The 25902-nt window shown below is 42.6% G+C and overlaps 1 protein-coding gene across 1 annotated transcript; it reads left to right on the plus strand.

Moving 5' to 3' along the window:
- Positions 1 to 1535: 1535 nt before the first annotated feature.
- On the plus strand, positions 1536 to 25648 carry SYAP1 (synapse associated protein 1). The gene is made up of 9 exons (XM_063083729.1): positions 1536 to 1818; positions 6722 to 6840; positions 7662 to 7728; positions 11686 to 11759; positions 13184 to 13323; positions 19277 to 19425; positions 21023 to 21081; positions 21623 to 21770; positions 23489 to 25648. Exons 1-9 carry the CDS (start codon positions 1626 to 1628, stop codon positions 23614 to 23616), a joined length of 1077 nt encoding a protein of 358 aa, XP_062939799.1. The 5' UTR covers positions 1536 to 1625; the 3' UTR covers positions 23617 to 25648.
- Positions 25649 to 25902: the final 254 nt, after the last annotated feature.

Below are 25902 nucleotides of genomic sequence, written 5' to 3' on the forward strand. Positions count from 1 at the left end.
CAAATTCCAGACATGGTATCATTTCTTTGGTGAATATATTGATATGATTCTCTAAAAGATAAGAACGCCTTTAAACACACACACACAATACCATTGCCACAATTTAAAATTAGCAATTCCTGGTTGGCTGGTTAGCTCAATTGGTTAGAGTGTGATGTTATAACACCAAGGTCAAGGGTTCAGGTTCCCAATACTGGTCAGCCGCCAAAAAAAAAAAATTTTTTAAATTAATAATTCCTGTGTTTATAGAAGTATAAATGGATAAACAAAGTGTGGTATATACATAAAATGGAAAATTAATGAAATTTTCACACATGCTACAACATGGATGAACCTTGAGGACATTATGCTAACTGAAAGAAGCCAGACATGAAAAGACAAATAGTATACGATTCCACTTATATGAGGTATCTAGAGCAGTCAGATCCATAGAGACGGAAAGTAGAATGGTGGTTGCCAGGGGCTGGGGGTAAGGGGAGTTGTTAATAGGCATAGTTTCAGTTTTGCTAGGTGAAAAGAGTTCTGGATATTGGTTGCACAACAATGTGAATGTACTTAACACTACTGAATTGTACACTTAAAAATGGCTAAGATGGTAAATTTTAAGTTAAGATGGTAAATTTTTTGTATTTTACCACAATTAAAAAATTTCACAATTCCTCAATCTTATCCAGTGTCCAAATTTCCAATTTTTATTTTATTTTTATTTTGTGTGTGTGTGTGTGTGTGTGTGTGTGTGTGTCCTTTTTTGTGACCGGTAAGGGGATTGCAACCCTTAGCTTGGTGCTGCCCGCACCGCGCTCAGCCAGTGAGCGCACTGGCCATCCCTATATAGGATCCGAACTCGCTCCCAGCGCCGCACTCTCCTGAGTGAGCCACGGGGTCGGCCCCAAATTTCCAATTCTTATAAACTTCATACTTTTTTTTCAATGTGTTTGCTGAGCATAAATACGTGGCCGTGGGTTACATCTTTTTAATTTATAGGTTCCCCACCCCACCCCCCTCTTCTTTGCAATTTATTTGAAGAAACAAGACCCTTTGTCCTGTGGTTTCTTTTTTTTAAATAGATGACGGGTAAGGGGATCTTAACCCTTGACTTGGTGTTGTCAGCACCATGCTCTCCCAAGTGATCCCTATATAGGATCCGAACCCGTGGCCCTAGTGTTATCAGCACCGCACTCTCCGAGTGAGCCACGGGCCGGTCCTAAAGACATCCATTTCTGCCCGGCTCTGCTGGACCTGAAAGGGCGAGGCTAAGTCACCAGACCAGCTGCTTAGAGTCAATCATAAAATGAGACTGGGCAGGGTTGTGACAAAGACATCCTCCACTGGCCTAGGTCTGTCACCTACAAAGCTGTGAAAGGATGAAGAGCGGGGAGGCGGAGCTACGCAGGGAAAACCCTTTGTCCCTTTTCCACGCGCACGACGAAGTCGTCACAATCCACGTACGCAGGGGCGGAGCCTTTGGCCGGGAGTGACGCATGCGCGATCGGTACAATGAGGTGCGCAGGCGTCGCGCTGCCTTCCGGCTGTCTCCCTGGGAGACGTGCAGGGAGAGTCCTGAGGCGACAGTAATCGCAGGGGTCTCCGGTGACAGGGACCGCGGCAGCGGCCCCGCGGGCGGGATGTTCCAGGGTTTGAGCAGTTGGTTGGGCCTGCAGCAGCCAGAGGCGGGCGGTGGGCAGTCTGCGGGACACAGGCAGCCTCCTGGAGACGTTCCACCCGAGCAGCGCTCCGACATGGTGGTGGAGTCCGTGGCCGGCCAGCGGCAGCAAACGGGGGACCAGGAGCTCCTCCACCAGGCCAAAGGCCTCGGCAGTGAGTCTCTCCCTGGGACCGGAGGGGGTGGGGGCCCGAATTTCTCCTTTGGGGCGCGGGCCCGACTGGCCCGGGGGATGTGAGGTGGGGGGCGGAGGGGGAGAAGGTGTGTCTGTCTGTCAGTCCTTTCCAAGACGGGAGAGATGGGTGAGGAGCTGAGGGGGGGCATGACTGAAGCTTCATCTAGCAGTCAAGTCCTGTCTCTGATGTTCCTGGTGACAAGTCACTCTGCAAAGTTTGTAAACATTGGAAGCAGGTCCGCAATAAAATGGTGTGTCCCGACGTCTTCAGGTTTGACCGGGAATCTTTTCTTCCGGGTCAACTTAACTCGCTAACTTTGACCTCCATCCCCACCCCCACCCCCCAGGACGGGGAATGTTGGCGAGCTTGAATTGGTGGAAAAAGTGCTTTTTTGCCGTTAGGGCTGAATGTGTTGTCCGAAGTAAATTGACAGTTACTGAATGCCTCCGTCAAGGTTGCCTCCTTTTTAGGTCCAATGGGATCTTTTTCCTTAAGGTGGGTTAGATGTCTTATGAACCGTATCTCCTTTCACCTGTTAAACACCCCTCATGAATTGGGGCAACAAGCCCAGAGTTACTGGGCCAAAGTTATAATGATAGTAAAGTGTAGAGGTGGAGTTTGGGGGGATGGCCCGTTAGCTCGGTGAGAGCGCAGTGTTAAAACTCCAAGGTCAAGTGTTCGGATCCCCGCATCAGCCAGTCGCCAAAAAAAAGAAAAACCGAAGTGGAATTTGTACCTAGATCTGGCTAATTCAAAAGCCCAGGCTCTTTTGGAGTTTACAACGTGGTCGGCGTCGGGGGGGAATAATAGGCAGGAAGAATAGATACATGCTGTAGTAATTCTGATCGGGAGAGACTTTGGCGGGCTTACATAGTCAAAGAAAGCGTCATTGAGGACTTGGGCCCTAAAGCAGAACTGCACTACAAGTGAGAGAACTGCAGCAAAGGTACGTATAAATTTAGCAAGCATTTCTGAGCATGTACGAAAAGACAAAGGAGGTAGATGGGGGAGGACAGAAGCTTGAGAGTGGAGAAACACATAGTTTAATAAGAAAGGCCCTAACGTTCAGGAAGTTTATTGTGGGGTGAAGGGGCAGGGAAAACAGACATAATCTCAAATCATGACAGTACATAATCTCAGCTCATGGCCCCCAAATAGTGCACAAGAGAGATATAACTAAGCACTGTGCGATAAAATCACTAAAAAGAAAATGGCTATTTCCTGTGTAGAAAATTGGGAAGGAATGAGCTTGGAATATTCAAGAGATGTGAGGAATGAATTTGACTAGAGCAGAGAGGCAATGTTAGGTATTTGGGATAGATGAAAGTGGGACCAAGTTAGGAGAAGTGGGATATAGGTATTTACTCGATTTTGTAGAAAATAGAGAGCTGTTTTCATTTATCATCAGAGAAGTATCAAAAATAGCTTCTTAATGGGCCTGTCCCGTGGCTCACTCGGGAGAGTGCGGCGCTGGCAGCGCCGAGGCCGCGGGTTTGGATCCTATATAGGGATGGCCGGTGCGCTCACTGGCTGAGCATGGTGCAGACAACACCGTGCGGAGGGTTGCGATCCCCTTACCGGTCAAAAAAAAAAAAATAGCTTCTTAAAACTTAGGGCTGTATTGTCAACTTGATACCTCGTATCTATATTTAATAATAAAGGCCTCAATATTTTCTAATGTGTTTTTGATATGGATGTCTACTTTAGACTACCGCTGCTGTCTTTGTTTCCTCACCAGATTCTCTTTTGATGTTTGAGGAGGCTGAGGTTAGATGGAAGTACCTGCCCGCACACACATTGTTTTTGTGAATTTAAAGTTTCAGAATAAATGAGAGCTCTTCTGTTTCTGAAGTTTATGTGATTTTAGAAAGATGTAAAGGTTCTAGTTAATACACAGACTTTGAAACTTGAGAAAAATGACCAGAAATTTTTTATTTCTACATATTGATCCTTAGAGATATATTATCTTTAAGAAGAACCCATCCATGTTTTGAAAGCTGAAATGAGCTATCTCTGAGTGACTCCCACTGAGTAGATTAGTTTCTTTAGTCTTTTGAAATCTACATGAAATCTCCTGGGGGTCACATTTATTCTACAAATATTTATTGAGTGCCTACTCTGAAGACTGGACCCTAAATACTTGCTGGCCCAAGGTGACCTATTTATAAATATCGGCAACTCACCAGTTAACCAGTGGTGGGCACCCAGGCCTGCATTCCACTCTCACCGAAAACCAAACCTTCTGATCCTTGACTCTCCCTCTTGATAAACTTATGACCTCCTGTGGTCACTGCCACCAAAGGAAGGGACAGCTTATATGTGAACTCACTTCAGAGCTCTTCCCTACCTCCCGAAGGCCCCGTGGCCCAAAGTAACTTTTCTAATTCAGCACAAATTGGTTGGTTTTTGTTAAAGCCAACCAAATCAGAATTTTACCTATACTCTTTCTTTAAAAAAAAAAAAAAAAAAAAAAACCTCTGGGAGCACTAAATATCTGAGTCATTCTCACTGTTTACATCAATGATGAGCTTTGGTTTTTTTCAAAACTATCCCTAAGACCAGCCCATGCCCAGGAATGGAGGAAGGACCTTAGTTGCTATTTAATTTCAGACCCTATCTTTGTAACAAATTTCCTGAAGTAGACATTATACTCCTGTTATTTCCTGTTGACGCATATCTAAGTCTCAGTTTTTTTCCTAGCCACTTAATAAAAACTGTCTTTAACTTGGTGTCAGCTGATCTCTGGGCTTCTTACTTGAAAATCTCTTCCTGTCCTCTCCTCAGTCCCACTGACCTGGGAGCTCAGGCCACTGTACTCTTCAGATGTCTCCCTCCCTGTGTTCTCTGAGGCCTGCCACCTCTGTTTAATGAATAATCTTGCTCCTCTTATTGTCTTTCTTTTATTTGTTTATTTTGGTTTAGAAATGGACATTCCTTGAGGGCGAGAATTGTGCTTTCTCAGATTCAGTGTATTCATAAACTCCACCCACAGAGTCATTGAAATTTAACTGAGAATTAAGGTTATTATGCTAAAATACCAGTTTTTAAGTGACAGTTCTCCCTTAGAATAAAAATGACAGTGTGAATTCAAAATGTATTTCTGAGAAAATCTTAAAAGGAACACTGTTCTTTTAGAACTAGATTTCTTCGTCTATTTGCAAAGGATAGTTTTACAAAGTACTGTGGCTGTCTGCTCATTTTATCACACCACTCTGTACATAGAGTAGTTATAACCAAAGAGAAATGAGTGATCTCCCTAAAGCTAAGCATTTATGATGTCATTTCCCATTCATCCATTCAGCAATTACTTATTGCTCACCAGCTGGGAATACAATGGTGAATCAGACAGCCTTGGTGCCTGCCCTGATGGGGCTTAGGATGGGCCCCTCAGTCTAACTGAGAAGATATTCGCCAAGTAATTGATATGGTGTCGTAAATATTGTTGCTTGGGCAAAACAAGATGATGAAAGAACACATAACTGGGTCACCTACTCTAGTCAAGGAGCCGGGGAACATTTCCTGAGGAGAACTGATATTTAAGTGGAGATCCACAGGATGTATAGAGTTAGCCACGTAAAGGGAGGACAGATAAAAGTGTTTAAAACCAAGGAGTAACATATTTAAGGCCTTCTTGGAGGTACTAAAGCATTTCCCTGTGGTCATATGAATGTAAACTAGGAGGGGGGAGAATGGTGAGAACGAGACCAGAATCCTGTGACCAGTCAAATGGGGTGTTGATGCCACCAGACAATGGGGCAAAGTAGACTGTTTAATGGTAAAGGATTTGGAAAGTTGGAGAGAGGGTCATTCAGATTGGAAGATAATACTGCAGGCTCCCAGATGCCCATACAAGCTGCCCATTCCCTGGAAGTGATACTACCCACAGAGTGAGGATGTAATTAGGTGTGCCCAGCTCCCTTCCCCATTCTTATTGCAGCCTTCTCCTGCCTCAGGGTTGTGAGAGTCCACTGCCTGCCCCTCAACAGCAAGTAACAGGCAAGACTGCCCTAACATGGTGAATATTTCCTGTGCACTGATGTCGGTTGCCCGGACGCCTTCCCCAGCAAGTCCAGCTTCAGGACCTGCCTCAGGTTCTTCCTGCAGCCTGGATTTTGCAGTGTGAACTTTGAAGTGATATTTGTTTACAAATGGGCCTTTATATTAGAGTGCAATAGAGCCTTGACATATTTTTCATACTTCAGGAAAGCTAATTTTGTGGTTTTGTTTTGTAAAAGTGAAAGTGTGTATTCTAGTTTTAATCTTGTTCAGCATATTTGCTCATTATTGTTAAGAAGGATTTATATTTCTATTAGGGTTTGTTAAGATTTCTGTTTATTAAAAATTCCCCCAGATTTATGATGGGATGGGTTAATCTGGGAAAGGAGGGACATTTTTTCTTTCAACAGGAGGGAAGGATGAAAAAATAAAGATGGGATACTTGGGATCTTATCTGTAAAGTAGGAGGGGAGATTATTTACTGAGATAAGTTAGAGCTACAGACTTGAGAAGGCCAAGAAAAGTTTGAAACAGTTACTAGGGAGAGTATGCTAATGGTCTATGAAAGAGAAAATTAAAAACCCAATATGGATAGCCAGTGCACCAAGAAAATGGTGCTTTTAAAAGCATTATCAGTGCTTCTCATTCCTTGTTTCAAGTCCTAATTGTTGTTTTGTTTTGGGTGGCTGACCGTTATAGGGATCCAAACCTGTGACCTTGGTGTTATAAGGCTGTGCTCCAACCAACTGAACTATCTGGCCAGCCCCTCAAGTCCTAATTTGTGACAGAGAACATGCCCTATCATTTTAGAGTCTTTAAGGGAAAAATCGCAACTACAATAACCATTGTACTTGAATGGAACATATATTCTTTTTATTCTTTACAGACTATCTATTTAACTTTGCAACTGCTGCCACCAAAAAGATAACAGAATCAGTTGCTGAAACAGCACAAACAATAAAAAAATCTGTGGAAGAAGGAAAAATAGATGACATCATTGATAAGGTATATTTAAATACATTTTGAAAGTAAAAATTCGTGAAATTCATTAGCAGTTAATGTAATTGTCCCTTTTTCTTATGAACATTTTTTAACCAAAGTAGGATAATCTCATATTAATCTGATAAAAATATTAATTGTTGAGATTCTTGGTTATTTTTCTCTCATAATATAATAACAAGCAACTATGATATAAATTGCTTGACTTAAATAACTTTGGTTTTTATTTTAACATATTCTAAAATACATAGATACTTTTGGGTTATACTAAACTTTTCATGTGAGTTTAATTTTAAACTATATTTCAGGATATATTTATGCCTTTGCAGCATTCGGTTAAGTTTTTAAAGTCCTAGCCCATTAGGAACAACCCTTTTAAGACTAAGGAGTGAGTGAGTTTGTTTTTTGTGGTGCTAAGGTATAGGACTAGGAAATTACATTTCTGTTGGTAATTTTTTGAACTAAGGAAGTCATCAGTTAAACCTTAGTTAATTGTTATTTAGATATTTTTGCCATGCATACTATTTGTTAGAATGAGACTTCACCTGTCTTTTACTGTTTTATGGAATAATACAAGAATTCAGTTTTTAACTCATTTTATTTTTGCATTTGAAGAGATAATGTGTCATAAAGGAGGTTGTACCCTTAAAACTCAAAAACGTTGAAGATCCCCTCCTGTTGGGGAAATTGGGAAGTACCACTTTTTTAGCCTTTTTATCCAAAGAAGATGAATAAAATTTCTCAAATAGACTTCAAAAATCTTTAATGTAATTGTTATCTAATAATAAACTTTTCAAAATAATTTGATTATGTATTTTTTTTAACAGACAATTATAGGCGATTTTCATAAGGAACAGAAAAAATTTGTGGAGGAGCAGCATACAAAGAAGTCAGGTATAGTATAGGTTTGTCAAACCTAACCTGCCAAGTTTTATTGAGCACCTATTATGTTTTAGACACCATCCTGAGGCTCTGAGAATACGAGAATGTGCACATAATGGCCCCATCCTTTGGATAGCACGAAGACTAGTGGGAGAGACAAACCCATAAGCCTTCGGGGTTTAAAGGAAGGGAGTAAGTTGTTCCCTTTGGCTGGGTCAGTGGGTGAGGTCAGCCAGTATCAGCCTCTCTGGGGAGCCACGCTTCCAGCACAGTGTACGATGTACGCATAATAGGCTCTTAGCAAGTGTTGGCTCCCTTCCCATTCTCTTCAGGAGAAAGAAAAAGAAGAGTTTTCCAGGGGAGTGACTGCACCTGCAGTGACAGAAGGCCATGAAAAGTCATGGGTGTTCAGGAAACTTATTCCATACATTTCTTTTTTTGTTTGGTTGGTTTTTTTGGCAGCTGGCCAATATGGGGATCTGAACCCTTGACCTTGGTATTATAATCACCACACTCTAACCAACTGAGCTAACCGGCCAGCCCTCAATACATTTCTTTACTGACAAATGCCTGTTTAAATGTTTGTAGTTATGAGGTGTCAGAATGCCTACTTTTACCATTTGGCGGTACTCAAACACAAAACCAGCCTCATGTCTTTGAATATGGCAAAAGTAGTATAAAGCAATTCACTTTGAGCTGTGCCATGGTTAGTTCTGTGGTGATGCCCCATTAGGCTTTGTTGTGCCTGGGTAAACTCAAAAGGGGGAAGTGCCCTTTTGGACAAATAAACTATACAAGTTAGCATAACTTAGTGATTAGTTGGAAACAGTACAGTTGTTCCTGGCTCGGGGACCTGCTGTAGGAGCTAATGCCTGAGATAGGAACTGTGAGGGGGTGGGGTAAAAAGTTTGGAGGTGATTTGTTTTGAGGTGCCCATTAGGCATCCCAGTGAGAGGAACATGTACAGAAGCAGAGGAGGGAATGCAGGTGGTTTAGGGGGGAAAATCTGTTCCTGAGTCACACTAACCATGTTTCAAGTGCTCTGTAACCACACCTGGCTAATGGCTTCCGTATTGGTCAGTGCACATGCAGAACATTTCCATTATTGCACAAAGCTCTGTTGGCCAGTGCTGTTGTAAATTAGATGAATGGGCTCCTTTAGTAATTTATTCCTGTCTGAAGCATGGAGGAGAATTCAATCTAGTGATACAGATTGTTAGTCCAGTTGTAACAACCGTGAGAGTAGGTAAGCTCCTCTATAAGAAGTGTGTCAAAGGGGTCCAGCTGGTTAGCTCAGTTGGTGAGAGCGCAGTGCTGATTACACCAAGGTCCAGGGTCCCATCCCTGTACCGGCCACCCACCAAAAAATAAAAGCGTGTCAAGCATGGAAGGAGATGAGCGGGGTAGCCGAAGTGTTCAGGAAGGAAGGGAAAGAACTGACAGTTACTGCTGAGTGGCGACATGTTATACACAACATCTCATTTAATAAAAGGAAGCCGATGCAGTCAGCAGGGGCAAGTAATTTGCTGAAGGTCATTCAGCTGGTGAGTGATGAAACTGAAATCTGCCTTCAAAATGAGTGCCAATTTACCCAAGAGGGAGGGTGACTAGGAGAGAGAAGCAACGGAAGCCCAGAGAGAGGAGACTTGCCAGGAGAACAATCAGCGTGTGAGATGCAGCCAGGAGGTCCAGTCACAGTGGCCGGGAGAAAAGGCACCGGGAGCATGTTGTGGTCACAGGAACTTCGTGCATGCGGTAATTAGTTATCTCCCTTTTCCAGATAAGGAAACTGGCCTAGGGAGAAGAGATCTAAGAAGTGTCCTTCGGGTTGGACAACCAGGAGGTTATTGATTACCCTAAAAAAGAGCAGTTTCAGAGGAACTGGGGGTGGAGGTGTTTCATGCACAGCAGTAGGGTGGCCTGAGGAGGACCTCATTATCTGAGGATAAGTAATACTAGGAGGGGCCACCTGAGGTGAAAAGACTTAAAATGGAGACCAAAATGTTGTAGTAAAGTATGTGAGATGTGTGAGAAAAACAGTTTTGGTGGGGTTTTACCCTAATTTTTTTCTTTTGTTTTTGGCGGATGGCTGGTACAGGGATGGAACCCTGGATCTTGGCGTTTTCAGCACCGTGCTCTCACCACCGGAGCTAACCAGCCAGCCCTACCCTAATGTTTTCTTTAAAGTATGAAAATATGTATATATTATCTTGCAATTAACAGAATTCGGATTATAATCACCACCGTTTGCTGGCTTAGGATGAACCAAAGAATGAGCTGTGCATGCATTGGCCCATCCCTGCGTCATATATGCACGTAGCTTTCCTCACAGCTGGCACATGCGTCTTCCATTTGACTCTTGGAGCTTAATAGTAGAAGGAATTATTTCTTCAAAAATATTCCAGGACAGCATTAGTTTTCCCAAGTGCCTGTCTTAATCACCCCTTTGGTTTTCAAATTCTCTGTGAAAGCACTTGCTGGATCACCAGCCTTGCGTTGCCTTCAGCCGGAGGCGCCCTAACTGACTGCCAGGTCCTCCTTGTCCGTGGTTTCCCGGTGATTCAGGCAGTTCTCCAGTGTCACTTTCCTTTGACTTCATGAAGCACCAGGCGTTTTGCAAGGTTTGCCTTTTCACTTTGAAATGGAAGGTGTTGTGAGAACGATGGGGCTAGGATTTAGTGTTGAGGCTGGAGGGGTGACTGAGCGTGGTCACGAATTCATGCACTTTTGCGTTCCTGGTGACTCCTGCCTCCCATCCTAATCTTGCATTGTGGGCTGCTGAACACGGGGCATTGAGGCTCCCCTGCTGAGCTCCCACACTGCTCCTCTCCGGTGCTCACATGGTAGAGAGCCTTGATGGGCCTTGCGCTCACTGTTTTTGTCTCCAGAAAAGTTGCAAGGATAAAAATAGTGCAGAGAACACCCATATCCCAGTACCTAGGTTATTAAAGGTTGATTGAATTTGCGTTGGTCATCTGCATACTCTCTCTAGCTCTTACTGTGTGTCTTTTTTTTCCTGTTGCATTCGGTATGCATTTCCTAACAATTAGGGATATTCTCTTTCATAATCGTAGTACAGTTAATGGCATTAGGAACTTTAACATTGATACCATAATTTACTATTCATCTGTTAATTTTGTCAGTTGACCCAATAATGTCCTTTATAACATTTTCACCCTCTGTGCAGGATCCAGTTGATAAGCTGTTGCACTCTTTGTCGTGTCTCTTAGCCACTTTTAATCTGGAACGTTCCAACAGCCTTTGTCTTTTATGACATTAATGTTTTTGAAGAATACTGCTCCCCCTTTTTTTAATAGACTCTTTCTCATTTGGGCTTTGTCTGACATTTCCTCCTGATTTCCCCATCATTAGATTCACATTATGCATTCTTGGCATATTTGAATGTTCATTCTTCACATATTGCATTCTTGAATATTACATAGATGATGTTGTGTCCTTCTCAGGGTATCATATCTGGAGGCCCACGCTGTCCCTCTCTCTCCCTCGTTCATGATGTTGATTTTGATCACCTGGTTAAGGTGTCTGATTTCTCATCTGCATCATTCAAGTGGAGTTCTTTCTTACCAAATGCATACATGCGTAAAACTCATGAGTTTAGTCTAGGTATTATGGTGAGTTAATATTTGGAACTGATTGGTAAATTGCCATTTTATTTTATTTATTTATTTATTTTTTTAAAGATGACCGGTAAGGGGATCTTAACCCTTGACTTGGTGTTGTCAGCACCACACTCAGCCAGTGAGCGAACCAGCCATCCCTATAGGGGATCCGAACCCGTGGCCTTGGTGTTATCAGCACCACACTCCCGAGTGAGCCACAGGCCGGCCCCTAAATTGCCATTTTAAATGGTCATGTAGAAATATTCTCATTCTTTGAAACCATAGATTGCAGTATAACCATCATAACCTATTTTTTCTCTTTTCTTCTTTGCCATTAAAAACCGTGTAGATGCAGCTGTGCCCCCATGGGTTGACAGTAGTGATGAAGAAACCATTCAACAACAGATCTTGGCTTTATCAGCTGTAAGTGTCTTGTGATAACATACTGTCTTCCTATCATGGTGCATTACTGTTGATATGACTTTATCCTTAGCAGAATTTTTTTCTTCCATACTTTTTAAAAATATTTTGAGATGTTAGGAACATACACATCACCTTTCACTTTTTTTTTTTTTTTTTTTTTTTAAGATGACCGGTAAGGGGATCTTAACCCTTGACTTGGGGTTGTCAGCACCACGCTCTCCCAAGTGAGTGAACCGGCCATCCCTATATAGGGATCCGAACCCTTGGCCTTGGTGTTATCAGCACCACACTTTCCCAAGTGAGCCACGGGCAGGCCCTTTTATTTTTTTTTACTAACTTTTAATTTGCTTATCCTTAAGGTTTTTTTCACAATTTAAAAGAATAGTTTATTATGTGAAATAATTCTTTTCAACCTTAAAAAGATTCTTTTATATTATTAAGATTGTTTTTTGAGATGTGCTATCATATGAGGTTTGTAGGCAGCATTCTAATTCTTGTGTATGAAATGATTGTATTCTATATTTTCTCTTTAACTATACTTACTTGTGGGAATTCAACACATTTTTTTCTTTTTTTGCGGCTCTGCCAGAGCAGGAGAATAACTGCACCCAGGAGGGAAGAGTCCTGGAGTCCTGGCTCTGACAACTCACTAAAGCACACCTGACCTTGAAGAAGCCATTTTTGTTTCCCTAACCCCATATCCTCATCTGTAAAATAAGGATAGAAGTGCTTGCTTCATGCAGTGGTTAGCAAATAAGTCAGGGCATTGGGTGAGAGCCCCTGGCCTTGGCACCAGTGCTCAGCAAAGGCTTGGCAAGTGAACCAGCTAACCTTTCCCCAGCTGGAATGTACTCTGAGGAGAGGAACAACTGTCTGTGTCTCTCTGTCACCGTCGAGTTCCCAGGCCCTTAGTACAGGGACTGAGGTGGCGGAGCCTGGGCTTGCGTCCTCTATCCAAGAGATGTGGGACAAAAGCATGGTCTGTGGACGTTTAAGAAATGAGTTGGAAGAAAAAGGGAAAAAAAAGTTGGGTTGTGGATTTCACTTTTCTCACATGACCACATAGCTAGCCAACTCTTCAACTTTGGTTTAGAATGTTTCTAAGAGGATTTACACTAGTTTTCACATACCTAAAGGTGTCCACTAAAACACATTCGTATGATTTCAAACTGTGATTTCACCTAATCACATGATTGAATTTCCTGGCCTCCCAAGAGGCTGTCTCCATTTGAGAGTGTTAGAAAATATATGAAAAGATCAGTTGTTCTCTGGTCTCTCTTAAGCAGACAGGTTAATGATAGCTCAGTGGACTTCATGGCTGAAGGCTTTAGGAGGAATTTAGTACTTATTCAATCCATCATACATTGTTCTATATTAATAGCATTTTGTGGTTCCCCCCCATGTTTTTTCCCCTTTCATCAAAGGACAAGAGGAATTTCCTTCGTGACCCTCCAGCCGGTGTGCCATTTAATTTCGACTTTGATCAGATGTACCCCACTGCCCTGGTCATGCTCCAGGAGGACGAGCTGCTGAGTAGGATGAGATTCGCCCTTGTTCCTAAACTGTAAGCAGTGCCTTCTCAAGCTGGAGCAGTGCCGCACACGCAGCTTGCCATTCCCATTTGCTATTGGCCTTGGTTGTGTGCACATTATCAGAGAAGAATCATGGAAGGGGGGCCAAAATGGTCTCAGCCTACCTGTTCATAAAAATGGGCCCTGCAGTCTTTCAGCAGCTCTCCGCTGGCAGGGCGCCATAGAATCAAAACCAAGGGCAGACTTGGCAGGAAATTCAGGGTGGGGATAAGATGTGCTCTTTTATCCCAGTTAGAAGACAACACATTTTCCTACCAAAACAACGAACATTCCCTGTATCTCCCCAAATGAAACTCAGGTCTACAGGGCTCCTCAGGACCGGGCCCTTGCCTTTTTTCCAAGCTAAGGATGTTCTCCATTTAGGCTCTCCTCTCCAGCAGCAGTGTTCTTGTTCTCTTTCCTTTGGTTTTTCCTCCACCCACAGCCCTTCCCTGCTCTGATAAGCTCCTGTGCCAGCATAATGTGCTCTGTGAGGCCTTCCCCATTGGCCCCGCCAGCAGAGGGCGCCCTACCCTCTGCTGCTTCCCTTGGCCTTTGAGTCTCCCGCTCTTCCTCACCTTTTCTAGTCCATCCCTTGTCACATTTTTAAAGTCAGTGTTCTTTCTTACTCTGTGAATGTTCCCTTTTTTTATAGCACTCTTATCCTTGTTACATGGATGCGGTATCTTACTGTTCCCTGAGGACGTGAGTGTTTTCTTGGAATACTCTTTTTTTCTCTGCTGTTTTCTCGGCATCTGTGTTTGTTTTGGCTCCTTCCTGTCACAGGCTGTCCTTACCCATCCTTTCGCTTTAAGGGCACTGTACCGGAAGGGTGCTTGGCCACTGTATGTTCTGACAGGCCTTTTAGACTGGGGAGGCTCCATAGCTGTGGGCAGGTACCTCCCCCCACCCCACCCCCACCCCCAGGATTCCTCTCCCCAGACAACAGGGAAAGCCTGGCCTGGCACCAGACAACATGCAGACTGTCCCCTGACCCCGTGGCTTCAGGATGGTGTCGCACCCCCAGTCTCAGCTGCACTAGCTGTCCCTGAGTGCAGAGTGGCCCACCTCACCCTCCCCACATAGTGAGCCATCTATGCGTGTCTGCCACGTGGGAAGGGTGGGGCGGGGTCCAGAGCCATCTCACCGCTCCAGCTTGCCACAGCCCAGCCTGCTCCCGGCCTGGTTTTCTGAGCTGCCCAGCACCTCCCGTCCCAGGTCTTTCTGAGCTTCTGCCCAGGCCCACTTCTTGCCGGCTGCCCCTCATGCAGGCAGCTAGGTGCAGCTTTCTCTGGTTGACACAGTACATTACTATTTACCTGTTCATTCCTCTCCCCTTCTCTTTGTCCTTGTGGGTTTTATCTATATAATTCCTTCTCTGTTATTTTCGTGGTGTTTTCAGAGGGAGCACAGATGAACACATGTTCATTTTGCTGTTTAGCTGGCCACATGGGAGTTTGAACAAGCATTTGCTAGCCTTTTGGTTCACACAGCAACCCACGTCTTCTGTGTATGTAAGAACACCACTTTGGAAGTGTTCTTCCAGACTTGGAAAAATAGTTACACAGACTCTTTTTTTTTTTTTCTTTGCAGTGAAACTTCATAATTATTAACATGTTCATGGTGAATTTCTACAGCCCTCCCCCACCCTCCCAAAACAAATGTGTTTTATGGCTAAACTCATTACAAATTTATCTTTAGACTGTATCTAAAATAGCTATTTTTAGTTAAGGTTATAAAAAAGTCCCATCTAATCTTTTTTCTACATATGCTGACAGAAGCATAGGAATTAACTTTTGAACAATTGATGTATATGTACAGTGTGCGTGTATCTGTGAGAAGCCCTTTTATCTCAGAATTTGAGGTTGTGCCTATTCTGAGTAACTAAGGGAAGAGTACCAAAGCTCAGGGGTCCAGATGGGCTTCACACCTGCAGGCTCCAGCAAAGTGGAGACCATTCGAATCACCCTGGGCCACATGTTAGGCTCCCAGGACATGCTGTGATTCCCAGGACTGTCAAGAGGCCCAGAGTTGCTGGGATCTGTGGCGTGTGGTGCTCACGGCAGGCATGTAGCTGTCCATAGTTTTGGTTCTTGACAATTCTGGACCCCTTCCCACTGCTCACAGTAGAAATTATGGTCATTATTTTTTATAAGCCCTTATCTGTTAGAAATGCTTACTGAAGTATTTATGGATGAAAGGATATGATGTCTGGTATGTGCCTTGAAATATTCCATCCCCCACCCAAAGAAGATCATGCATGCGGCGGAGGGGGCATAGAGGGCACACGATTTGGGAAATGCTGATAATCTTGGAAGGTAGGTCACTGGCAGATGGAGCTCATTGTTCAAGTCTCTCCACTTTGGTTTTGTTTAAAATTTCCATAATAAAACAAAGACGAACCATCACACACAAATATAGGGCTTCCCAACTTATCTCCCTAACACATGCAACTTTGATCATTTGAGAACACTTTTTGTGAACAGAAGACATCATGAACTAGGAACACTTTAGAAGACAAAACAATACTTGCAGCACTGTATTTTCAAAACATATATTAGCATGTTAGCACTTCCCTGTGACAGCCTGAAGCCATGACTGAGATGGGGCCCTGCTGGTGCGTCACAGGCGCCCTCTGAGGCCCTCACTCTGGCAGCAGTAGGCAAATCTACAAGTCCTTTTCAGCCTCGGGCTGTGACATTTGCTCAGTGTTGCCCAGAGAGTGTTTATAGGATACTAACACCTTAAAAGAGTCCATGGAAGAGAAGTAGTCAGATAAACACTTGGGAGTTGCTACACTCAATAGATCTCTTTATCAGAGGGCTCCCCAGAACCTTTAGTGTGTCATCTGTATCGCAGCTCTTCCCCAGAGGCTGACAGAATATGTCTGCAGTGTGTCTCTGTGACCACTTCCTCTTCCATCAAGAGGGAGAGACTCTGGAAAAGAAAGCAGTCCGGAGATTTGTTTTTAGTAATCAAGAGTAAACATTGCCCATGATCCACCAGAGATGCCTGGTACACCTATGTTTCATTTTGGACATTACATAGAGCTCAGAATTAAAAGCAACTGTGAAGATATCGAGGCAGCCCACTGCCTCATGGGAGTGCTAATCTCACTTTTGCATGGCTCTGGTGTTAGAGTTTGAGACCCTTGAACTTCTCAGTATAAACAGACCCAGTTAATTCCCCCAGGTGTCTTGGTGTCTGCACCCCCTCACCATCCAGGTGATTAGCCTCTAGATACCTTGGGGTTTGTCAGTGTTGTCATTAAAAAGTTCTCAGGAGTGAATATGACCTGTTGTCTAATTGCAGAAGAGCGTGCCATAGCACGTCTTGTGTGCTTTTTAATGCAGCCTAAGGCTTCATCAGCTTTTCCAGCAGCTGCAGCATAGTGTTTGCTCTTGTGGTCAGCTGGAACTCCTTATGACCTGCTGTTAAGCCAGGTCTCCCTCTTGCCAAACTACTTCCAAGAGATGCTATGAGAAGAAAAGAGGTGTGTGCCCCACAAGTTTGGGAAATGCTGCTCAGCACGTAGTAAGACTTAACAAGTGAGAGGTTATTAACCCTTTGAAGGTCTCTCATGGCAAACCACTTGTCTTATTCATCCCTGAATCCCCCCAGTACCAAGCATGATGCCTGGTGCACGTGACACTCAGTAATATTGGTAGAATAAGTAAAAGATAAGATTGGCCATATCTAGCAGCAAATTTCTGCAGATTTCTTGCCTTTTGCCTCTGTCACTTAAAAAGCTATCTACTGGCTTCACCATTCACAGAAGTGATGACCATGCATTCTGGTGTCTTATCTGAGGCCAGCCCTGTCCTGATTCACAAACCTAGGTCTCAATGTTTTCTGTTAGTTCTCACTGATTTTCTTCTAATCCTTCATAGTCTTTTTCTGTCCTGCTTTCTTCCTCGATTCCCCCTAATTACTATTATTTTGAAACAACCACAAACTTACAGAAAGGTTGGAAGTACAATATAAAGAACTTTTTTCTGGAGCATTTGAGACCTGATGCCCCATCACCATGCTCACCATGACTCTTACTGGTTGCTATTATTAGTGCTTTAGTATGTGTTTCCTACAAATAAGCATTCTCCTTCATTACTACAGTGTGACCATCCAAATCAGAAAATGATTGATTACATCCATATTATTACTGTCTTATTCTCAGACCTTATTCAGGTTTTTCCATTTGTCCCAATAATGTCCTTTTTTAGCAAAAGGATCCAGTTCAGACTCACAGGTTTTACTTAGTCTTCATGTCTTGTCAGTTTCCTTCAATTGGTTGCATCCTCTGAGGTGGCATATGCTGCCATTTGTCCCATTGATGTTCACGCTTTGGTCACTTCGATGAAGGTGGTGCCTGAAGGGCTCCTTGACTTTAAAGTAGTAAGTATTTTGTGAGGAGGTTGTGGGTTTTTTTTTTTTTTTGGCAGCTGGCCAGTAGGGGGATCTGAACCTTGATCTTGGTGTTAAAAAGCCACCACTCAGGCTGGCTCGTTAGCTCACTTGGTTAGAATGTGGTCCTCATAACACCAAGGTCAAGGGCTCGGATCCCCATATCAGCCAGCTGCCAAAAAAAAAAAAAGCCACCACTCTTACCAGCTGAGCTAAGCAGCCAGCCCAGGGGAGATATTTTGAAACTCTTTAATTACTCCATTCCTCATCAAACTTTCCATGTTTTCAAGTATTTATATCTGTATGGACTCATTGTCCTATTTTATGCAATGGGTTATAATCTGTTACTATTATTATTTATTCTGAAGCTCAAATTATCATCCATTTGACCAGTGGGAGCCTGTTGAAGCTGACTCCTGTGTCCTTCGGACTCGTCCCCATCATTCTTTGAGTGCTTCCTAACTTTCTGGCACAAGGTAGTCCGGGCTCATCTTGTTCTTCCCCTGCTCTAACCCTGGAGTCGGCCATTTATCCAGGGAGCTCTGGTCTCTTTTAGAGGAAGATGGTATTTAGAAAGCAAGGTCTGGGCACTGGGTGTGCTCGGTACCATTGGAGTGTCACTGTTCCTCGTCCTGTCACTGGACGCAGCTGGGGAATGGGCATGTGCTCATTTGTGTCTATATGGAATGAAAACCATGTGTTCACAGTGCTATCTCACCATAGGAATCGTTCTTATTCTTCCCTTTCCATGTTAGTAACTCCCTTCTCTGATAGTGAGAAACCTGGTTTTTGTTATCCTTAATATTTTTGTTTATTCGATTAATCCCCCTGCATGTAACCAATCTTCCATTTTTGCCATGACCCACTCCCCTGCTCAGACACCCTTCTCTCTCTGCTCAGTTCTCACCCTCCATTCCAGGCTACCACCCTGTGTAGACACTTACCTTACCCCACTTGGGCACCAGCACTGCACACTGGGTGATTCTAATGTGCAGCCAAGTTTGAGAACCACTGAGAGTTCTCAGGTTGAACTGCACTTCGGTCTTCCTGTCAGCCGCCTCCCACCTCATTGCTGACTCGTACTGGTTGCTCTTGTTAAGCTGCCAAACATTTCCTTTCATAAGGATCAGCACCCACAATGCTTTCTTCTCACTGCTTGAAAGCATTTAATCCTCCAGAAACAGCAGCCGATTGGTGGCGTCCTGGTTCTGCTTCCAGTGTCTCAGGCTGATCATGCTGCTTTCCCAACAGTGCCATTTCCCTCTGCCGAGGGCAGCGGTGGTGTCATTAAAATACCAAGAAATGCTGAGGTGTCATTGGCGTTCTGGAACTTGTCTTTTGCTGCTGTGGAGAAGATAGCTGTTCTGTTTATCCTGTCGTTCAACTTTCAGTCCTAAAGCAAATGAGAATCTCCTTTGAACCTCACTCGGATTTGAAAGTGCTCCGAAAAATCAATCATCTATTCCAGTCTCCACTACAGCAAACCACCCCCACGTGCCTTTATATGTACTCATTCTCAACTGTGTTATTGTCTGTCTTTAAAAGCGTAAAGGAAGAGGTGTTCTGGAGGAACTACTTCTACCGGGTCTCCCTGATTAAGCAGTCGGCCCAGCTCACTGCCCTGGCCGCCCAGCAGCAGGCGGCGGGAAAGGAAGAGAAGGGTGCTGGCAAGGAGGACAATTTGCCACTGGCAGGTACAGTCCGGGGAGAGGACATCACTCTGGGAAAAAAAAGTTACTTTGAAACTATTCTTAATGTAGAGAGTCTAATGAGCTTGTCTTCTTACATGCGCCAGAAATGTTGTCATCTTATGGAAAAATGGTTTTCTTCCCAAAGGCAATCTTCATTTTTCTCTTGTTGCATTCTCTCTGAGCCAGCTCACACGTTTCTCCAAGCTTTCCTTTCCTTTGCTCCTTCCTTTCTCGTTCCTTGTGGTTTTTTCTGTTTATTTCTCTCTCCAACACCAGTCATCTTCCCGCATCTCTTTTCCTGCTCTTTACCATGTGATTTTTTATACCTTCTGTCCTCCACTCTGATTCAGTCCACCTCCTTTTCTTTGTTTCTCAGTCTTTCATTCAGCCAGATGTTTGCTCAGCACATGTAGTCTGTAGAGCAGAATGAAGCTCCGTTCCACTCCCAAGTTCCCAGTGTCCAGCTCTGTGCGAGGCACAATTAAACTAAACATTTGACACTTTCTTATTGTGACACTTCATCCCTGGTTGCAGGATAGAGTGTTTTATAATATCGTCAACTATTTGATATCTGTAGTAAAAATTAAAGTAAGAAATGTATTTTGTGTCATATTTTTAAGTTTTAGTGAGTACCTGCAATGTATAGGTAGGTACTAATTACAACATGACATTGATCCCACAGGAAGTGGGGTAATTTCGTTCATGGACTTTTAAGTGATCAAGCAGAACAGCGCATCTTAAGGTACAGGCTGTACAGACTACCAGGAAAGGATGTGACACTGCATTTAGGGTCAGGGAAATGTAATGAATTTGCTCTACCCAGTGAAATTTGCCATTTTTTGTACAAAGATGTTAGCATGCATCCCAACTGTCTGTCATTCTTTAACATTTCTTTAAATTAATTTTATTGGAAAATGCCATTTTACCAAATACTACCTGTTTAACAAAATGAACTTAAGACAGTATTCAGTGAAAACTGCCTGTCTAGTAAAGTTATTAGGATAGAAAAGGAGGTCCCGAAGGAAGGGAAGGCAGCTGTGATTGAGCGGTGCAATTGCTGCTGCACTTTCTAGCACTTGTGACAACAGGGAAACTTGATATAGAACTTAATTCTGGGCCGAGCCCGTGGCGCACTCGGGAGAGTGCAGTGCTGGGAGCACAGCGACGCTCCCACCGCAGGTTCGGATCCTATATAGGAATGGCTGGTGCACTCACTGGCTGAGTGCCGGTCACGAAAAAGACAAAAAAAAAAAAAAAAAAAAAAAAAAGAACTTAATTCTTATTATCCTAAAAGAAAGAACAGACTTATTCTTCAATAAATTTTGCTAACACTGAAGTCAAAAATTATTTTCTGCTGGAAATTTTATAAAAGGGCATTGAATATGATGACATTAAAAATATCCACGGAAGTAAGAGGTTGAGATGGTTTCACATGGCTATTTCTTGTAATAACTTAAAAGCTGAAAGCATAACATAAAAGCTCATTTCTGAAAATTATTTAGTATCATCATACTTGTGGATATTTTATTTTAGCTGTTATTATAATATGTATTCAGAACTGAATCAAGCAATTATTGTCTCTCTTATTCTCACCTCTTAGAGGCAGTACGGCCCAAAACGCCACCTGTCATAATCAAATCTCAGCTTAAAACTCAAGAGGTAAATATAGTTTTACATTGTACCTAGTAGTGGATGTCTGGAAATGAAGTAACTTAATTATTTCTGATGCCATTTTAAACTATGCACAGGCTGGCCGGTTAGCTCATTTGGTTAGAGTGTGGTGTTATAACTACCAAGGTCTAGGGTTCAGATCCCTGTACTGGCCAGCCGCCAGTAAAATAAAAAATAAAGTACGTAAGAATGTGGGTCTTACCTGTTTTGAAGAGGTTTCCGGTGCTTGAATAGTCAGGACATACAGCTGGGACATGAGGAGATTTACTGGCATCGGTAATTCCAGATGTGCTCATCAGGGAGGAGAGAGGGTGGCGGGAATGAGAATAACAGCCTCAGGCCGTAGCTCATTTCCTTACCTAGCAAGCGCGTCAGTTTGCAGGTTGGAGAGCAGTGATCATTGTCTCACAGCTAGCAGAGGAAGGAGGTGGAAACTAGGCTGTGTTATGTTGTGAGACAGTAAACCAGAACTCTAGCACATAGATGTCACTTAGAAAACCATCTCAAGAGCTCATTTGTTGCATTTCAGTATGAAGAAGAAATTTCTACTAGCCCAGGTGTTTCTGAGTTTGTCAGTGATGCCTTCGATGCCTGTAACTTAAATAAGGAAGATCTGAGGAAAGAGATGGAGCAACTAGTGCTTGACAAGAAGGAAGAGGAGACAGCCATCCTCGAAGGTATAACACAAAGCATCTGTTCTCTCCCCTAATTCCAGAGTCGATGGTAGAAAATTATTTTCCTGAAAAAAAAAAAAAAAGAAAATTATTTTCCTGAAGCCAGTGCACAAAAATACGTTGTCAATTTCGCATCAGCGTTGATTCTGTGTTCCCCACTAGAAGGTGGATGCTAGCAAACATGACCAGACCTCATGTCCTGCTGTGTTAAGCACTCATGGAAGTGATAGAAGGGTTTGGAAGAGTCTCGTTTGACCTTAGAGCTCCTCTGGTGCAACCCCCAACATGGAGGGGAGAGACCTAGACTCAGAGAGGTTAAGTGACTTGCCTGAGGCACTTCAGCCCCAAGGACATGTGGCTAGGAACGAGGCAAGAGAGCATGCATGGGGCATGTGGAGCCGCTGCCCTCCAGCCTTTTGCTTTAAAAGATAGCATTCTGCTTGGCCGTAGACATGGATATAGAAGATTCTTTTGGGCCGACCCCGTGGCTCACTCGGGAGAGTGCGGCGCTGGGGAGCGCGGAGTCTGCGGGTTCGGTTCGGATCCTATATAGGGATGGCCAGTGCGCTCGCGGTGCGGGCGACACCATGCCTAGGGTTATGACCCCCTTACTGGTCACACACACCACACACACACGCACGAAGATTCTTTTCCCAGCTACTGCATGTAAAAAAGAGCATTGCTTTTTGGAAGGAGCAGGCTGCCTTTAAAAACTAATTTGAAGGAGCCGAGCCCGTGGTGCACTCTCGGGAGAGTGCGGCGCTGGGAGCGCGGCGAAGCTCCTGCCGCGGGTTCTGATCCTATATAGGAATGGCCGGTGCACTCACTGGCTGAGTGCTGGTCACGAAAAAGACAAAAAAAGATTTTTTTTTTTTTGAAGAAAAGAGCTAGAGGGGGGCTGCTTGCTTTGGCCCATCAGGACAAGTTACTGGCTTTCTATTGGATGAAAAGTGAAGGATTGGGGGCCGACCCCGTGGCTCACTCGGGAGCGCCGCCGGGTGCTGGGAGCGCCGCGGTGCTGGGAGCGCTGAGGCTGCAGGTTCGGATCCTATATAGGGATGGCCAGTGCGCTCACTGGCTGAGCGCGGTGCGGACGACACCAAGCCAAGGGTTGCGATCCCCTTACTAGTCACCAAAAAAAAAAAAAAAGAGGTGTTATCTTAGGCAAGTCAATTAATCTCTAAGCCTCAGTTTCCCCATCTCTAAAATGTGGATAATAGTGGTATCTTGTCCATGGATTGCTCTAAGGATGAAAAGAGTGATACATAGAAAGCATTTAGGCCAGGGCCTGGCTTGTAAATGCTTGATAAACATTAGCTGTTTTTGCTACCATCATCATCATTGGTAGGGGTAAAAATTAATTTGCAGCCAAATATTAATTATCAATTATCCATTTAAATAAAAGGAAAAGCAGAAGCCTAGATAAAGCAAAATAACACCCAGAAATTTATTGACAATATCTGATACCTTTGCTTCTCCTACATTAACAAATGTTAATATGGAAATGTTAATAATAATGTTATAATGTTAAATATATAATTCTAATTATATTTCTCCTTGTTCACTGTTAAAATTTGTTCAGTTTTTCTGAGCATACACACACACACACACACACAAAGTACCATGGCTAATACTTACGTGGGTAATTAAGTTGACTGAATTGTTAACACCAGCATTATGAGTTCAGAGAGAATCTTTTCCTTCTCCTTTGTTTCTTTTAGAGGATGGCGCAGATTGGGAAAAAGAGCTACAACAGGAACTTCAAGAATACGAAGTGGTGACAGAATCAGAGAAACGAGATGAAAACTGGGATAAGGAAATAGAGCAAATGCTTCAGGAGGAAAATTAGCTGTTTCCTGAAATAACAGAATACTCCTTAACATTCTGCAAACCGATATTAAATTCTAGATGTTGACATTCACTGAATCAGAAAGCACAAAAGGGTATAACTTTATGAAATTCAAAATATTCTTTTTTTTTTTCTTGTCTGCAGATGGCCAGTTAGGGGATCCAAACCCTTGACCTTGGTGTTACAAGGCTGCGCAAAATATTTGTTTTTCAACTTGCCTCTTCTACTTTAAAAAAAGTATATAGAACACTTATTCTAATAGTCAAAAAGGGATGTTTTATGTAGCATTTCTTTAATATAAATCAAGTTAGAGGCATTCTTGTAGGCAGTATGGATATCTTTGCCACTGAAACACAAATATAATTTTAGAGTTCTGTTTTCCATGAAGTCAAAATGTAATTTATTCTTTGTTTTCCTAAACATTTTTACCCCTCATTGCGTTTTCGTTGATACACGGATGTTAAAGTACTTACTTAATGGGTTGATTACTATTAAAATGACCAAATTATACCAAAGAACTTAAGAGGAAGCACTTTCAGAACTATTTTATTGCTAGGTATTTTCTAAAATTCCATCTGAAATCCAAGAGATAAAATAAGTAAGTTGATTCTAATGATATAAATGTTACACAATTTGACATTAAGAAATATTGTGCAAAAATATTTGTTTTTGTCTGGGGCCTTTTCTCCTTCTTTCTTTTTTAAAACTATACCCGAAATTTCACATCATAGTTTTTGTAGAAAATGCAGTTTTTCATCCTTTTTGTATTAATGACCTTCAGAAGCCCTTTCACCTTAAAATCTGTTCTTGTTTTAATCGTTACTACGTATAAATGTTTTAGCTTTGTCTTAATTAAACTGTTAGTCTTTATAAAATTGTGTTGTTCTGAGTAGAACTTCTGGAACGTTATTGATTAATCCTACTTGTATTCCACTCCACCAGCAGGCACATGTTCATAGAATATGATTATTTTAAAAGAACAGGGTGATTTAATGTCAGAAAACTTCCTAAGCATTTGCTTCCTGAACCTGTCATATTTTTCAAGGAGCCTTTATTTCATAAAGGAGAATAGAATTAAGATGTTTCTTTATAAGGGAAAGGTACATATTTATATTCTTGGACCCATAAAAATTCATCTGTGGTCCTCTGGCGAAGGTCTAAGGATTACTCTTTCAGTCCTAGTGTGGGATATGCATGTGTGAGTGAGTCAGACAGTCTCAGCTAGTGTCACTTGGGTTATTGCAATAAACCCGTGTATTCTATGAAACCGCTGACCCCAGATTTCCACTTGTGGTGCCACAGTTGCTTATTACTGAGTTTGGGTTCAGAGATGACTGGCAACTTCTGAAATAATACTATCGAAGGGAAAAGTTTTGTGGGTTTTTTTTTTAAATAGAGTTTGTTGGAGGAAAAGAAACGTTAAATGTTTTTAAGCAGCTAAATTTCAGGACATGACAGTGTTGTTAGTATGTGCACTAAAATTCTTATTGATTGGGCTGGCTGGGTAGCTCAGTTTTGGTTAGAACACAGCCTTATAACCCCAAGGTCATGTGTTTGGTTCCCCACACCGGCCAGCCACCAAAAAAAGAAAAAAAATCTTATGAATGTTGAATAAACTCCAAAAAAAAAAAAAGCAAAGGTTTCAGAGAAAGAAAAAATATCTAAAATGATAATATGAGGGGTCTTCAAGAAGTTCATGGAAAGATTTGTATTATCTTTTAGTTCTATTTTGCCACAAACTTGTTGAGATACCCTAGTAGAAGTATGTTAGGATTTACTATTAGTTTTACATGATGCTGCATTTAAAAACAACCTAATTGTACACTGGCCTGTGAAAATAAAAGGGTAATATAAGATTTGTACAGACCATAAGAATGTAGCTATTCTATATTCTTAGGGATTCATCAAGAAGTAAATTATACAGGTAAGTGTTATTCCTTTAAAGAGCAAAATAATTTATAACCATGTTTGGTGGAAAATTTCTAAGTATTTATTACACGCCTAGGGGTTAGCCAACAAGATATACTGAGCATAACAACATGTAAACTTTATAAAACATTAAAGTACGAACATATTTCATCTCATCATGGGGATTATACCTCACTGTTCAGGGTGTGGCTCAGGAACCAGCATGGTCAGTCCTACCCTGGGAGTTTGCTAGAAATGCAGAGTCTCAGGCCCTCCCCCACCCCAGGGGATGAGAATGGACTTTACAATTTAAGAAGTGCTAGTTTAATATACTCCTGCTCTCAGGGAGCTCATGTTTCTGGTGCTTTTTTTTTTACC

Source organism: Cynocephalus volans, chromosome X, assembly GCF_027409185.1.
Source record: "Cynocephalus volans isolate mCynVol1 chromosome X, mCynVol1.pri, whole genome shotgun sequence".
Classification (NCBI taxonomy): Eukaryota; Metazoa; Chordata; class Mammalia; order Dermoptera; family Cynocephalidae; genus Cynocephalus; species Cynocephalus volans.